This window comes from Manacus candei, unplaced genomic scaffold, assembly GCF_025592945.1.
Source record: "Manacus candei isolate 608988 ecotype Guabito, Panama unplaced genomic scaffold, ASM2559294v1 h1tg000002l, whole genome shotgun sequence".
Classification (NCBI taxonomy): domain Eukaryota; kingdom Metazoa; phylum Chordata; class Aves; order Passeriformes; family Pipridae; genus Manacus; species Manacus candei.
Window position 1 is genome coordinate 14,482,538 of NW_026138050.1, and position 17,387 is coordinate 14,499,924.

The 17,387-nt window shown below is 49.9% G+C and overlaps 1 protein-coding gene across 5 annotated transcripts in view; it reads right to left on the reverse strand.

Moving 5' to 3' along the window:
- The window catches only part of CREBBP (CREB binding protein), a 95,547-nt gene extending 83,989 nt beyond the window's left edge, over positions 1-11,558 (reverse strand). For 2 of the 5 annotated variants that reach the window (XM_051779697.1, XM_051779688.1), the window contains exon 1: positions 10,736-11,558. In XM_051779697.1, coding sequence (XP_051635657.1) covers positions 10,736-10,820 — 85 coding nt within the window. In that variant the 5' untranslated portion in view covers positions 10,821-11,558. The remainder of the gene's footprint in view (positions 1-10,735) is intronic. The other 3 variants (XM_051779702.1, XM_051779677.1, XM_051779704.1) reach the window with 2 other exon arrangements.
- Positions 11,559-17,387: the final 5,829 nt, after the last annotated feature.

Genomic DNA, 17,387 nt, shown 5'->3' on the forward strand with positions numbered 1-17,387 from the left:
CATATAAAAATCTGCCATAATAAGAACACGGCCTATTTCTACTGACAGAAAAACGAAAAGCAACTGCAGTCCCTCCATCCTCACAAGAAGAACATAATTGATCCAATTCTCAATGCTTCAACTATTTCTCAAAGTCAAAGGCAGCTACCAAGAGCCTAAAAATCGAGGGAGGTCTTTGCCTTCCATCCAGTTACCTGAAGCAATGCCCAGGAAACACCTCTGCTGAGGGGTCCCACTGCAACCACCGAGCTCTGGAGCTGCTCCATCCCTCCCAACTGCTGCTCTCCAAGCACAGAGAGTGGGAAAAGTGATCTGGATTTTAAAGGAGAACAGATTCCCTGAACTCATAAGGCACATCCCTCTAATTCAGTGCTCAGGACGCAGCAGAGCTGAGCTAAGCTAAGAGCACAGCTAAGGCTGTGCAGAATCACCTCACAGTGCCTTGTCTCTTCACACAGCACTTCTGATCCTAAACCTCACGCCTTCCATTACCTCTGTTATATAAAACCAAGCATCCTCACCAAAAAACAGAGATGACATGTCTTTTGGAAGGCATGGAAAAGCACTAGGCAACTACCACCCCCCCACTCTTTCCAAAAGGCTCCTTCTCCAATTTGAGCATCCTGCCTTCCTTGAGCAGCTATTTTCACACATGGAAGATAACCACACTTGAAACACTTTCTCTCCTAATTTCAGTTTTATGAGCTTAAATGTCACAGTTTTCTGCCTTCCTGGACAACACTTTCAGAAACCAGAATAAAAAAAGATGTTCTGTTTTCTTCTAAGTCTTTTGAGAAGAAAAAAAGCCCGAACTGTGTGGCATCCTCAAGGCAGAACATTCTCATCTGTATGACTGCTTGTGACTGTTATTGGGGGACTTTCTTAATATACATATTCAATCAATTAAATTGTTTGGATGTCATAATTTTTTCCCCTTTAGCTGACCCCGGAGAGGTGACAAACATTCTAAGGTGTTTCATTACGTGACTTGTTACCTCACAGAGCAAGCAGGAGGAGAACTACCAAATTCAGTTTCGTTTTTTGCTGCACAATCTCTGCTTGAAACGTGACTGGGAGTTTTCCTGTCACAACCTGCCTGCCCATGCACGGAGCAGGCACTGGAGTCACACTGCAGTCCAGCACACAGGCAGTATTTTCACCGTGCCTTTCTTTCATGCCAACATAGCTGTTACATTTCAGTGAGCCCAATTTTGTTTTGTAAGGCCTCTTTCAATCACGCCAGACCCCAGCAGACAAAGCCTCAACAGTTCAGAGCTCCAGCCATTCCCTAAAATTCGCTGTCAGGTAGCTCCCCTCAATAGCCACACTGTTTGGTGCAGTCAGCAATTACCACCTCCATTCCAACCTCCTTTCGAGGTCTGAGGATTCTGTAATTTATTGTTTCATAAAAGAAAATGACAGCATTTCATGTTTTAGAGCAATTAAACAACGAGTTCATGGAAAATACAAAATTTCCAGTAAGGAAACTTTACATTAGTGTCTCTACCTAACAAGACACAGAAAGATTGTGATGCATCTGACCTTGACTGTCAGCAGAGCAGCAACACTTCTTCAGAACACGATGTTTAACAACCTGGTTGAAAATGATGGTGATGAGGGACGTGGCTGGGTCAAGGACACCCAGCTGGGTGGAGGGTGGTAAGGAGGAAGGAGAGATCCAGCAGCAGGGATCTGGGTGAGTCCCAACAACTGATGGCTTGCATAATAAGAGATCTGAATATTTAACTTCTTAATTTCTTCCTGCCTGATTGATTGAACTACTTGCACTTGGGATGAGAAAGGAATACGGTCTGGTTTGCTCATTCCTAAGTCAGTGGACTGGTCAAAATTCAAGTATGTCAATACGTGGAAATGAGCTTGACCTTTCGGAATTCTTGGTACCTGCCTCTAGGAAACTCACTGGAATCATTATCAGGGCACTCTCTTGCTCACAGACCCACAGTCACTGGGGTTGGAAAGGATGTCAGGAGGTCTGTCTGCAGCCCAGCCCCTCAGGCTCCTATCAGAAGGCACTTGCTCCAGCCCCCAATCTCCTTGTTAGTCCTTCACTAAACTCACTCCAGCTCCTTCATGACCTTCCCAGTGATGGAAGGAGCTGACCAGTCTCCAGTTGCCTGTACTGTCCTTCTAGCTCTTCTTGAAAATTGGTGTAACACGTGCCTTCTGCTTTCCTGGGGCTGGGATTTTAGGGATGGGGGGATTGTGAAGGAAGCATTCATTCAGCCACACTTCCTTTGCAACTTGTTTTCTGGCAAAGCATGACTCCCCTTCATAAGATGAATCCCATTCAGGGTACAGACACACAACTAAGCAGCAAAGTTCCTAAAATCAATTAAATTAGATCCATTTTGTGCATCCCAATAAGCCAAAGGGACACTATCACCTTAGAATCTCGTTAATCTGAAGTTAAAGCAGCTTCACACTTCTAAAATCTCCCCCAGTTTATTTTTGTAACTAAGTGACTTTTCAAAAGCGAAGCTCATTGGACAAAGCAAACAAATCTCAAAACTAATGAAAAAGCATCCCTTCTCTTCTAATCTCTACTGCAATACTACCAGTATGATTGACTTATTTTAAAAATGGTCCTGACACCAGCCCCAACACCAGACACAGGAGTCAGGATGGGGAAAATGCAGGTATCTATAACCTTTATACCACGACTAATGTGTGTGATTACAAGCACCACCTGACACAGGAAAGGTCATCTGTTCTGTCCCTGGCTTCTTTCTCACCTCCCTGAAAATGTTAGAAACAGAGATCCTTCCTTGGTTACACCAGGTTTAGTTCCCAGCCTCTTTCCACTTGCACACTGTGTGTCACAATGTCATAACCTCTGCTGTACTCATCCAAATTGTCTCCACCATCTCTCTTTTGCTGTGCTCGTAATGAAAATACAGTCTGTGTTAAAAGCCTAGAAAAACCTAAGATACTGGCTTCTTTCAGGAATTATCCCTGTTTTCAGATCTACCCTTCCATAAAAATTGGATTGCTTGAATGTTTCCCTATCAATTACAAAGTAGTATATAAGGGCACATTAAATGCACCTGGCACTGAAGTTTATATAAAGAAAAAAAGAGGAAAAATATTCAGATAAGAAGCCAGCCTCTCAAGACCAGAGGGGGATAAAACCAAAATATGTAGCAGAACCCCAAAATATGTAGCAGAAGCAGCCCAACAAGAGCATTTACTCTTGTCTGTTCTTGAAATCATCAGATGGCAAACAGTGGATTGACTGTACCCTTCTCTGGTCCTACAGAGCATCTCCAAAACTTTGCTTCCTCCCTTCCCGAGGTGCCTTCACTATTTTGACACTGTTGCTGTGTTTGCTCTTGTAACTTTAAATGCCACCCAGCAGCATCCACACCACAGACACAGTGTAACAGTGCAGGTGTCACTGACCAAAACGCTCCAGGACATTTCTGTGCCATGGGAAGAAAAACCTGGACAGAAGGAAAAGGAGGCAAACAATCTGCCTATGGACTGGGAGACACCACACTGGGAACATCAGCTTCCCATTCACAAGATCATCCTGAAGAAGATTAAATATTTTAAGGTTCTTGGAGCACGTTAACAGCAGTGGAATTGCCTTCTCATCCTATCACAAACACACACATCTGGTCTGTTGCCCTAATTTTATAGCTGACAGAACCTTTAAGTTGGGGATGACCCCTTAAAGAGGACTCATCTGAGAATCTGGTAATTAACAGCTGGCACTTGCTTCAGGCAGCGTGAAATGCAGGGTCTGCACCAAACCAGTGTCTGCACACAAATGCCTTGAGCTGACAGAGCCACTGCTCCCCTCGCTGTGCCACCCTCCCTGCCCAGCTGGAAAAGGAATCAGCAGATAACGTGCAAGGACATGAATTATCCTGACAAACAAACTTTAACTGTGACATTCCCTGGCCACAGACTTCTCAGTAAATATATTGTTAACAAAGGTGGTTCAGACTTCCAAGTGTTCAGTCCCCATCCTTCCCACAGTGACTGACAGGGATGAGAACTCAAGCTCAGTTCTGGCTCAGGCAGCTCCCAATATTCCCTTCAGCTACATGAGTCCTCCTCCTAAAGTTCCCACCTTAATGCACCTTCTCCAACAGAACCACAGAACAGGCTTATTCTGTGAAAACTAAACCAGATAAATATGTACTTGAAATAAGATTATTAAAACAAACAAACAAAAAGGCTAAGCAAGACTACTGGGAAACAGGCAAGTTTGAGGTCTCCTTTATGACATACAACAGCTGCAAAAACTGTGTTTCTGTTCTTTTTAATGCCACTTTTTCCTCCCTACTTCTGATACCAAACTTAAGTGAAGTGTCTTTTGCTTGGCAACTCAAATTCAGCTGTGCAAGAACATACATACCAAAACAGACCAAATACACATAAGGAAGCAACAGCAGATGTGTGCTTAAAACTAATGATTTTTGCGTATTTCTGTCTAAAAAACCTTCCAACCATAACTGACAATCCAAAAAGCCCCAGTTCCCTCACATATCTATTTTACTTTAAAGCACTGATTTCAGTGAGATGAGGCTGTTTTGAATCATTCTCATTAAGACTTTCCTTAAGGGAGTTTATGAACCTTCGGAAAAAAAACTTCACAGCTCCTCCAAACCAGACTTACACTCAGCACTTACTGAATTCAAGCCTCTTGGTAATTTCCCCAGTTCTCTTCTCTGTGAGATGATACTACACAGAAGTGATGTCATCACCAACACCCACTAAATCAGCCACCCAAGTACCCGTGGTGGCAAAGCTGGGCAGAGCAGGAGCAGCTCTTTGGGTGACACACACAAGGACAGGGCTTGGAATCTAATATTCCATTTTACTTCTCACTCTGCAACCAAAAGGATCCAGCTCCGATGCCTGGCTCAGCCACATCCAACTGCAGCAGGGATGTGTCTGCCTGTGGGACTGGGAGGGGGATCACCCAGGGAGAACAACTCCTCTGGACAGCATTGTCTTCCCGAGGCAGCTCCCGCAGCGTTACATGTGGTCAGCAGGGAAGGAGATTATTTTACAGACCTACAGATACATAAATGAAGGTTTTGCAAACCAAGGATACTGTGTTTATCCAGTGTCACAAATAAGATCCTTATTTCTCAATGGTGGTGAACAAGAAAGGAGGAAAGGAAAAATGAAGTGAAGCTTTTGAAGAGTATATGTTAAGGGGTTTGGATTCTGAGCTATAATTATCAGGGCTAATAGAAGTTTCAGTTTTCTTTTCATTCACACTTTGATTGTGCACAATACCTAACAGTATTTCTTGAGGCATCTCTATTAAAAGAGTTTCTAAATAAACGATTTAGGTTCTCTCTGTATCTCAGACATCTGAGAAGACAGATGGAAAACGTAACATATGTTAAAAGGAAGATTTACAAAGCAAAAATTCTTTAAAGTGTAAACCAAATTAGGGTGGAAGTGTCAGATTTCTAAGCTAACCCACATGCTTTTCCCCTGTATAAGAACAAACACTAGAATTTTTCAAATTGTGTTTTTCAACTACCCCCTCCACCCTGATTTCACATTGACTTGCAATATTTTGCTAATAGACTGAGGGGTTTTGTTCGTGTTCTTTTCTATTAACAGGTAACAACAGAGAGTAAAATATCTAATAAAGGTAAACACTAAGAACATGGGGATTTTTTTTAACGTGAAGCTGCAGGTATAATAACAAAACACTGCACTTTGCTGTAGAAATAATTAATGGCACTGGATCATGATGCCAAGGAACGTCCAGCCAGACCAGAAAGTGAATCATCTGCAGCAGAAAACTGGGAATCATTCACGAGCTACCAAGAGATCTCTGGAGTACAGCAAAGACTGACCCCCCAAGCACAGCCTCTATTCCTGCCTGCTGCTGGCAGGGCTTCTCCAGGAGCTCTACACCACTGCACAAGACAGCATTTACTGAGGTAATTTTAAGTCATAAGAGGGAAGGAATCAGTTTGATAAACTCCCCAGTACATGGGTAATTATCACTCAAAATATATATGACTTCCAAAAAAAAAAAAAAAAGATTGTGGACTGTCACACATGATCAGAGTGGCAGATCACCTGCTCAACTTTTCATCCCCACGCACAGATGTGAGTATCAAACTCCCTGGAAAAAAAAAAATCTATAAAAGTCTCCATGCACTAAGAAAGTACACAATATCCTGCTACCAGCAATGCTCTAGGAATTGGTAAGAATTAGCTGCACTAGACTCTCTAAAGGAGCCCATTTCTAATCTTACAAATCTCCTGTTCCAGATCACAACTGCTGGCATCAAGTTATGAGGGTCAGTCACTTCGGGTGGAAAAGAAAATAATCAGCTTGTATCAAACTCACAGCCCAAAGTAAACATTCTTGCTTGGCATCCTCCTTTCCCATCCACCACCCACATTGTTACACCTAAATGCTAGGTCTTATGAAACAATATAGCCATGAAATATCCCAAAAGAAACAATATAGCCATGAAATATCCCACCTCCCACCCCAGATACTTATGGTGCAAATTCCACTAAATAGAGGACTTTCCGGTGGAATAATTACAACTGCACACACTCCTTCACCTACAGCTTTTCAGAAGATGCATTTCTTTCCCCAGATTGTCTGCTTATAAATCCAAGTCTGGTCATTTAATGGAATTACCCTTTTCCTTGTTCCAGAGGAGATGGTGGAAGCACGTGTGTGCAGTTCTTACTGCCACAGCACACAAATGACACTCAAGTTTTGCACATATCCTACAGAACAAGAGCAGACCGATTACACAGGCTTCCATGGAGCTTTTCAGCCACGCAGGAATGAACCCTTTAAAACATCCATACTAATGCTTCCACGTGCCCAAACAAAATCTGGTTTTAGATCACCGAGACGTCACTCCACCTGAAGTCTCAGCTAAGAACATGAACACAAGCTTACAAAACCTTGCTGCCTCTCCTTAAGCTACTTTGGTTTTGTCCACCTCTTTCAGAACTAAAACCTAAATCGACTGCAATACACCTCTCTGGTTTTTGGCAGGGGAGCAGGATCAAATCAGGCTGCGCATCGACACGAACTCCCTTCTGCGAAGTTCTGTAGCTGGCTGGGAGTCAGCCAGAGATCTGCTTATCACGGCACGTAGGGAGGCACGTGCGGCAGGGCCAGCCTTCCCCCGGCACAGAATCCGGGGCCTGGCTGCCAGCACGAGGGCTGGGAGCAGAACGGGAGCTCCCGGGGGTGTCAGCCCACGGACTCTGCAGCCGCAGCTCTGCTGCTTCAGCTGGGTAAAAAAAATCAACACCACCACCCCCCCCAAGAAATTCTGAGGTGAAAATCCAGCTCTAACGGGTTTCTGAAGCTGCTCATCTCACCTTCTTCCCAGCTTCACCTACTTCAGGAATTCGTTAAGTCCTGACGCCGTCAGGGACACCCTCTGCCCTGGCCCAGATTACGCGGTGTCGTTTCTGGAACTGGTGCAGCTCCACAGCAGCACAAGCTGCAGGGAACGGAACGAATGCAGAGGCAGGACTTCAGTGCAACCCAGACCCCACCGAGCCACCTGTAGGAGGGACCATGGTCCAGGGGCACTGAACACCTCCAGCTTTGCCGCTGCTCCACACAGTTGTATTTTTCCCAGCGTGTGGTGTGCAGCATTCAGCCCCAGACCAGCTCAAGAACAACTCTGTATATTCTGTATATTCTGCTGGAGGACCAATGCCAGCAACGTACCAAATAATCACGACACTCAACGTTAAAATAACACACTGCCATAAGCAAAGTTACTGTATTTCTACTTTTTGTAAGAGTCCCTTGTTTATTCTGTCCCATACTGGATGAGAATGTCCCACAACAGCCACAGAGAAGAGAAATGTTTAGGTATGAAAACGACTGTGTATCTAATAAAGCAGTAATTAGACAAAAGCACTACTCCTACTTGGCTAGACAAGGAAAGATCTTTCCCACGGACATTTTAGCACAGGAGTCAGCTTGTTCAATACAGCACAGCCACCAGTCTTAACCTTTCTTATTCATACAAAGAGCAGCGGGGCAACTGCAAAATGGGTCTATCGTGAAATTTAAAGATGGTCACAGCACCCATTTCTGTTACCCTTTCATCTCTGCTCCCTTCTCCAGATCAGACATTAGATTCAGCTGCTTGGGTTTAACAGGAAAGGTTGTATTTTCAGAACGCAAGCAGACCAATTTCAACGGCACAAACTTCGCCCTGGTAAGCTGAGGAGCTATTTTTATCAGAAAGATTAAAGGCAGCTAAAACTTACCCTGACAAAAGGAGTTGCTTAACATCACCGCATCAAAGCATCGAGAGAAATATAAACAAGGATGACCAGTTGCGTTCAGGGCTGCCACCAGACCCTCGGGTCCGGGCATTTGCAGGCTGGGAGCTGAACTGCTCAGCAGCAGAACGGCCCAGCCGGGCCCGCGGTGGCTGTGAAAGCAGTGAAAGCACTGAAAGCACGTCCCCGCCGCGGCAGCCGCAGCACCCAACGGCACGGGGTGACCACTGCAATTACAGTGCTGTTCACCCACACACAACTCGCTGCTCATCCAGGCAACGAGGCTCAAACCCGCCTCCCCAGGCTCCTCCAGTCACAAAAGCCCCTTTCCAGGCTGTGGCAGAACTTTTTCATTTAAGCCTCGGCATCAGGGAGCCAGCCTGGTTTAGGTCCAGGGCAGGTTTTTGACAGCAGTCACTATTCAAACTGTGTGTATCACCTGCTACAACAACGCACAGAAACCACCAGGGATGCTTCAACAAGCAGCACTAAGTGCTGGCAACAAACCTAGAAGTGCTTTTCCTAAAAAAAAAAATCTCTGAGTGAACAAACATGACCCACGCTGTCCACAGAGAGAAATTTTTGCCTGTGGAACACGAGGGCGACAACAGAACTCCACGGACACACTTGTCCAAAATACAGCTTGGGGTTTGCCATCCCAGTGCCCAGAGGCCCCCTCAGCCCTGCAGAACTTTCTGCAGATGCTGGAGTTCACACATCCAGCACTGCACAGAGCTCACCGAGAACTGGCTGAACAGGACGTAATTAAGACTGAAGCATTCCAGAACAGACCAAGTGAACTTCAAAAAAGAAAGAAAAAAAAAATAAATCCAAGACACCTCTTCAAACATCTTTCACTGGCTACCAGGAGAGCCTAAGATGTCTAGCTGAAGACTTAAAGAAAAACTGTATTTAACCTGAGTTACTGTGTAGCGTTTCACAGCAACTTGTGTATCAGCCTCCCGTATATTCCACTGCTTCCACGAAAGGGATTAACGTGGTTCAATCACAAGACCTCACCTAGATATTCCCTTACAAGTCTTACTCTCGATACTGTTTCTTTCTCGCTTGTTTCATTTATTTGTAGGCTGAAAAGAAAAGGATACTATAAAAAACCCTAAAGGACACCTAACAACTATTGCCAAACACAGATTGAGCAAGCTGAAAAAACCCACAGAATTTATCAGCTCAATTATAGTAATAATTTTTTCAGTCTATGAAAAACACAGCAGGCATAGCATGATTAACTTATCACTGTCCCTTTCACAAGATTCATTAATCTCTGAAAGCAGAAATGCAAGTCCAACACACTTCGTGTTCCTCAGAAACCACTGTTTCAGTGATTGAAACAGTGGGAACACCGGGAGATGTCGGTCCACACACACATGCTCTTGTGCACACACGTGTGTATTTACAACAGGCAGGCGCTGCTGGAAATGAAACATTTTGATGCACCTTATTATCTACAAACCCATCACAACTGAAGAACGAGGCACGCCAGAGAGACTACACACAGCCCGACTGCCAGGCTGCCGGGCATTTCGTCACACAGCCAACCCCACAACTTCAATTATTATCTGCAAATCGTTTGGGTTTTAAAGGAAAAACGCTCGGGACTGTTTGAGCCAAGCGCCTTCAACCTGAGTCACAGGTGGGGAGGCAAGAAAAAAAAAAAGCAAAGTATTAACTGGGGCGTGGAATTAGATGGTCTTTAAGGTCCTTTCCAACTCAAACCATTCCATGATTAGGAAGCTGTTAGGGAGTTTTTATTCCGTTTTCATTCCTACATGTGTTGCATGTAGGGGCACAGTGGAAGAGCCTGTATAGGGCTGTTAGCAGTGGGTTTTCAGGAGCACATAAAATCCCTGACCACCCTTCAGCTTAGATTTAGATTAGATATCAGAAAGAAATTCTTCCCTGGGAGGGTGGTGATGCCCTGGCACAGGCTGCCCAGAGCTGTGGCTGCCCCATCCCTGGAAGTGTCCAAGGCCAGGTTGGACGAGGCTTGGAGCAACCTGGGACAGTGGAAGGTGTCCCTGCCCATGACAGGGGGTTGGAACGAGATGAGCTTTAATGTCCCTTCCAACCCAAACCCCATTCCACGATTCTACAGTAAGCAGGATGGTCAGCCCTTCTCCTTCCCTACTCGCACCCCACTCACCTGCGCACCCCCATCATCCGAACTAGGGAGCTAAAAACGAGGACGACGGAGGAAAAGAAGGGGAAACCCGACTCAAAAAAACGCCTTTTCCAACCGCTATTTATAGCCGGGACGGTACTTGGCGTACGGGTCCCGCCCGGTAACTTCGACTGCAGGAGGCCCAACCCACCCCCGCCGGGAACCGCGGCAGGGCGGGCGCTCCCCCCAGCCCCCCCCTCCGGCGGGGCGGTCGGGTGTGTGTGTGTGGGGGGGAACCGCCGTGGAGCCCCGCCCGAGCCACCCCCGCGGCCTTACCTGTGCTATCGCTGGCGGAGAAGCCCGGCGAGTTGAGCTTGGCTCGCTTGGGGTTGGGCGGCCCGTCGAGTAAGTTCTCCGCCATGGTGGCCGAGGCGGCGGAGCCGGTGATCGTTGTCGGGGGGTGCCCCGGGGGGGGGGCCGAGCTCGCTGTCCCCGCTCCTCCGCCGCTCGGGAACCCAACAGCGCCGCTCAGTGCCCGGCCGGCCGCCCCCGCTCCCCCATGCCGGGCCGCCGCAGGCCGCAGGGAGGAGGGCTCGGGGCGGGGAGCGAAGGGCCCAGCGCCCCCTCCCTGCCGGCCGCGCTCCTCCCGGGCGCTCCCCCCGCCGCGGTGCCCGGATGGCGGCTCAGGCCGTCACTCGGGGCGCATTCCGCCCCCCCACACGCTCCCCTCGCCTCGCCCCGTCCCCTCCCCTCCGCGGCGGCGGCTTCGCCCCGGCCCCCGCCCGCCGCCCGCCCGCGGCCGAGGTAGGGGAGGGAGGAGGGAGGAGGGGGGGGCGAGAAGAGAAGGGGGGGGGGGCGGCAAAAATTAAAAAAAAAAAAAAAAAAAGGAGAAAAAATCGTCAGAAAGCGGAAAAAACCGCGCCGACACCCCCACGAAAAAAACCGCCCCAAAACAATGAGCGCGGCGCGGCGGCGGCGGCGGCGGCGGCGGCTCCCCCCGGTCGCGGCGGCGGCGGTCGGTTGGCTCCGGGCGGCTGCGCCCCTTGCTCGGCTCGAGCCGCCCCCCCCCACCACCGCTGTGCGCGTCGGCGGCGCTCGGCGCGGCTGCCCCGTGCGGCGGTGGGGCGGCCCCGCTGCCCCCGGCCCGGCCCGGCCCGGCCCGCTCCGCCCGCGCCGCGCTCCGGCTCCGCGACAAGATGGCGGCTGTTGATTCCTCAATTAAAAAAAAAAGTTTTTTTTTCTCTTCTCTTTTCCAGAGCCCTCGGGGGCGGGGCGCGGGCGGGGCCTGCGCGCTGCGTCAGCGCGCTCGCGGGCGCGGCCCCGCCTTCCCCCCCCCTCGTCCCTTCCCCCATCCGCCCCCCCCGCCGGAAAGGCGCGCGCGCGGCGGCGGAAGCGCCCGGCGCCGTCCTCAGTTGCTCCGCTGAGGGGATCGGGGATGGAAGGGGAGGTATGGGGGGGTAAAGGGTCTCCGGTGGCGATCCCGCCCCCCAGACCGCGCCCTCGTTGTGCGCGGCGGTGGCCCCTCCAACCCGTTCGAGGGGTCCCGCCTCGGTCTATCCTGCTTGGATCCTGTCGGGGCTCCTCCTGTCGGGGCTCCTCACGCAGTACCCCAGAGCTGTCCCCTCACAGCGTCCCCTCTTCGTCCCCCACAGCGGCCCCTCGGATGCCTCAGGGCCGCCCTTACAGTGTCCCCTCTCAGTCTCGCCTCAGTCCCCCTCAGAGTGGCTCCCCAAGTCGCTCGCCTCGGTCTCTCCTTGCTCCTGTCAGGGCTCCCCCCACAGCTGCCCTCTCATAATGTCACCTCTCCGTCTCCCCTCAGATGTCCCCTCCTCAGTGTCCCCTCCTCATGTCCCCTCAGATATCTCAGAGGCCCCCTCACAGCATCCCCGCTGTCTCCCCACGGTCCCCTCTTCCCTCCTCAGTCCCCTCACAGTCAGCCCCACAACTCCCCCTCCCAGGTGGTTCGACACCCTCGTACAGTGTCTGTTCCCTGTCAGTCTCCCCTCAGTTCTCTCAGATTCACCCCCCAAGTCGCTTGCCTTGGTCTCTCCTTGCTCCTGTCAGGGTTCCCCCCTCAGCGCCCCACAGCTGCCCCCTCATGGCATCCCCCTTCCACCTCAGCGCCCCTCAAATATCTCAGTGCCCCCCTCACAGTCCCTCCTTCCGCTCTCAGTCCCCTCACAGTCACCCTCCAAATCTCTCCTCTCATTTCCCCCACGGATGGCTCAATGCCTCCTCAAAATCCCCCCTCTCAGTCTCCTCTCAGTCCCCTCAGAGTGCCTCCCCCCAGGTCTCTTGCTCACTCTCCTTCTTGCTCCTGTCAGGTGCTCCCCCCTCAGCACCCCACAGCTGCCCCCTCAGTCTCCCCTCTTCTCAGTGATCCCCTCACAGTGTCCCCTTTCCATCTCCCTTCAGATGTCTCAGTGCCCCCCTCACAGTGTCCCCTTCAAGTCTCCCCACATTCCCCCTTCCCCTCTCAGTCCCCTCACAGTCACCCCCCACAAACTCCCCTCTCAGTCCCACTGTAGATGGCTCAACACCCCCTCACAATCCCCCCTCCCAGTCTCCTCTCTCAGTCCCACCATGGACATCCCTTCTCAATGCCTCCCTCACAGCCACACCCCTCAAAGCATCTCCTCTCAGTCACCCCTGGTCCTCCCAGTTTCCCCTCTCAGTCCTCCTACAAATGTCCCCTCTTGGTCTCCCCTCACTGCAACTCCCCCTCACAGTCTCCCGTCTCAGTTTCCCTCAGTTCCCTCTCTCAATCAGCCCTCACAGTCCCACCACAAATGTCCCCTCTCAATGTCCCCTCACAACCTCCCTTGCCAAGCTCCCCCCTCAGTGCCCCCATTTCCCCCCGTGCCCTCAGAGCAGCCCCACGTGAGGGCAAATCTCCAGTGGGAGCTGACCCACTCTCACAACAAACCCAGCCTCACTTTACAAACACCTTGTGCTCTGTCTAGACAGACCTCCCCAGCCCAAAACAGGTTTAGAAGACTGGTGCTCATATACTTCCCTGGATTTCCATACTGGTTCCCAACCTGAGAAGCAGGTCGTATAAGCCCTGGTGACGTGTGTGGCAGCAGAGCTACTTGTACCCAAACTGGTTGCTTGGGGCTGTTTTCATGGCCTTTGTGTCGGAATGTCCTCGAAGGGCAGCCTCGACGGGAGGAGAGGCTGGAGAAGGGCACTGAGACAATCCCGAGGATGTGCTGATGAGCTCCATAAGCCGAGGTGGATTCATCAGCAATAATGTATCAGTTTAAAGGAGATCCACAATGACATCTTCTTTTGCAAAGAGTAAGTCTGCCTTTTGTTTACTGCAAAACTGGAATTCATTGCATTTACTTCTACATTTACATGCATTTCATTACATTTACTTGCAAATTCTGTATTTATTTACATGGTGCCTGTCCTTGCTAAGGTCTGGCTGTAATCACATGGAGGTCTCTCACAGGCCTCTGCTTCTATCACCGTATTACTCATTAGTTACCCAAGTAAGGGCTCCCTGGTGCTGCCTGCTTTAATTGCCTTCAAAACCAGCGAGTTCCCATCTGTTTCAGGATGTCTTGGTGTGGGACAGGGTTCAGTGTCCCACAGTGGCTCCAGACATGAGGGCAACAGCTCTCGTCCAGCAGTGTTTTACTGTGGTAGAAGGCATTTATCCCAGTTTAGGTGAAGGGAATACATTTTGCTGTTGGAGGTGAGGGGTGGGAGTCAGGTCAGATGTCAGGCACAGCTGAGGACAGCAGTGCCCTTTGCTGGCTGCTGCTTCGACTTTTTAACAAGTTTGGTTGGTGTATTTTGAACTGCAGCTTGGATCACTTCTTGTGTTTGCCTTGCCCTTTACAACCTGGGCAACCTGGAGCAGTGAAAGCTGTCCCTGCCCAGGGCAGGAGGGTGGAATGAGGTGGGCTTTAAGGTCCCTCCAACCCAAACCAGTCTGTGATTCTATGATTACATCACTTGTGGAATTGCTGGAGCAGCTGACACCAGGAGCCCCCATAGCACTTAGCTCCCCTGATGACCCCCTTCCCTGCTGCTGCTCTAACTCTGCAGCTCTGGCATGAAGTCAGGATGGAGATTTACCACTGGGGACAGATCCTGAGTGGTCCCACAGCTACCTCCTGGCTCCAGGAGGTTCATGCTGCCTGGTACTGGGCAACACACCGATGTCACAGCAGCACTGTGACTCTGACCACACAGCCACTGAGCAAGGGACTCCGACAGCCCCAGTGCTGTGACAGGAGCTGCTGTGTTGGTGCCTGAGAGGGAAATGCTGTGTACTCAGCGTTGGGAACGGGGAGCAGACCAGAGGAGCAGACATGGAGGGTGTGGTTCCTCTTCCATTAGTTTGGGAGAACTCTTCCATCTTTACAGCAAGAGCCAGGCTTGCCATGTTGGGGAAATCAGAGCGGGGCTGTGAGTCCCAGGAACAGAGTGGAAGGGCAAGGAGGTGCTTTGGAGAGAGGGAATTCTTTCCCTGAGGCAGTGGGGGCAGAGGAGGAGGATCCTCTTGCTGCTGGGTCCTGCAGCTTCTCCGTGACATGATGTCCCTTCAGGATGGCCTCAATTGCCCCCTGCCATGAGATCCGAACAGCACCGGGGTGATGGCAGGAGGGAGAGGAAGACTTTGCCTGTTATCCACTGCCCCCAGAAACAGGGCTATGACTAAATACCCCAAAAACCTAGGAGTTCTGCAGTGCCCAGGGTACCACAGCCCTCTGGTGTCAGTATTGCAGGAGTCAGACGGCCTGAACCACTGGCAAATGCCGAACACGGAATGAGCTCAAACAGAGTAGGAGGATTTTGGGAAAAGAAACTCTTTGAAAGACACCATGTAACAAGCACACCAGGATTCCCAGTTTGGACCCCAGTGCACGGCTCCCTGCTGCCCCAGCTGATGGCTAAGCCCTTGCTTGGATTCCTGCAGCCTTCATCCACGGTGCTCAGGAGGCAGGGTGAAGCAGGTGCTTAATGGATAACTCCTTTATTCAGGGACTAGTTCCAAGAGAAATTGCATAATAAAATCTGCACTGCTGCAGCCCATCGCCAGACTTCCTGTCTCCAGAACTAAGCTGCTTAAAGACACAGCTCCCGAGATCCTGCCCTCCTTCCCCACCCAAAACATGGAAGTATCATTTCTATGGCTTGTGACCTCAAAACCTTACAGCCAAACAATTAGCAGTGTTTGAATAACTTCTGAGGAGCTCTGCCCTGTAACTTGTAGTCACTGTGGCATCATCAGAGCAGTTCTCAATGGGAATGGGAGTCTGTTTTTCCTGGTAATGTTATGTCCCAGCACCTGGATGCATTACCATCCCCATGTGCTGCCAGAGCTGTCCCAGGGAAAGGAGAAACCCAGAGCCTGTTGTCTCCTCTCCCCTCGGCCGCCGCAGAAGGTGCTGCCTATTCTTTCTCCAAGCACGTCTGGTTACACACACCCTGCACTCGTGGGATTGTGGAGCAACTTTCTGTGAAATAACTGTTGTTTCTGGCTTCTGATTTTCACTGTATGTGTGAATTCCGTGGTGCTCAGGAAGTGGTGGTAACCCGGGACCGCAATCACAGCGCTGCTCTGTGTTTAGCCCTCTGTCTGTGCACTTCTGCAAACCCTCAGCTGCTTGGGCTGCAGAGCTTAACGCACATCCCAAAGGGTCTCCTTGCTTCATTTGATGCAAAAAAAGTGGTTTTTGCAGGTGGCTAAACATGTTCTGTAAGTGCCATCCTGTCACCTAATGCTATCAGGCACTAGTCAGATCTGATTCTGATTCTGCTCTGCTTTTCAGTATGTATTCATTAATTCAAAGCCTTTTCCTACTTACTTGTTGAAAGAGTCTAGTGGGGACTGGATGCAGACTTGGACATTACTGTGAACTGCTCAGATTCCTGTCTATCAGCTGGCAAGCCCATCCTCCCTACAGGCACAACTCAGATGTAGAGGAATCTCCCATGTAACAAGTAAGGCTGTCTCACAGAAGTGAGAATAACAGTTCAGGAAAAACATGTAGTCTTCTGTCATCAGCATAATCAAATCTATCACTCAGAGGTGTCCTTCTTTCCTATGTCCCAACTGTGAAGCCTTTTTGCTGGAGTTGGCCTGTATTTTTGCCATGACCAACAAACTATTAAGAAAAATCTGTATAAATCTGTCTTTGCACTCTCACTCTGGGTTGTTGCTTGATAAATCATAGTTTGCACTTTGTCTGAGAGACAACAGTCCATTTGCTTTATTTTTAAGGTCAAACTGCTCTGAAAAATGTCTGTCTTTGGGCTGTGCTACGTTATGGTTTCTCGTCCATCTGATACCAGCTCACACCCTGCCCCACAGTCAGTTTAAAAATCATATTTCTAGCCATAAAATAGTGAGTTCACTTTTAGCAGTTGCAATTAGTGGTTTGTGGGTGGTTTCAGCCAACATGGGCCAAAAGAAAGACATGGAACTTTTTTTCCCCTGCAGATTACGGTGAAAGATCCCTTCCCCGAGCACACAGAAAGGCAGGATGCCCATAGATACACTCTGGCCATTTGTGATGGGAAGATTTCTGTGTTTCCCACCTCCCTGCCTTGTCCTTCAGTTAAAGGTTTGGCCTTCCCCATCACACCATCAGGAGGAGGGTGCATTAGCAAGCTCTTCAGGTGCTGCTGCTCACACCTTGGCGTGAGGTGAATCCCAGATGAAAGGCAGTCCAAGTTCAGGTGCTGACCTGTGAACTCTGGCAGCGAGCACTGATCACAGTTCCCTTCTGGATCCCCACAGGATCCACCTCTTGCCTGAACCCATATCTTGGAGAAAGACCTCGTCCTTCCCACGAGGCTGGTGCCTCCCTCCATTCGTTCTCCTGTTCTCTCCTGGCAGCTCAGAGCAGTGGCGTGTCAGCATCTTCAAACCTGGGGCAGTGGGTGATTCCTCGTCCCTTGAAAGGTGTCTCCAGACTCCTCCTCACCCATTTCTGCCCTCTGCTCTTCCCACCATGGCAGAAGAGAG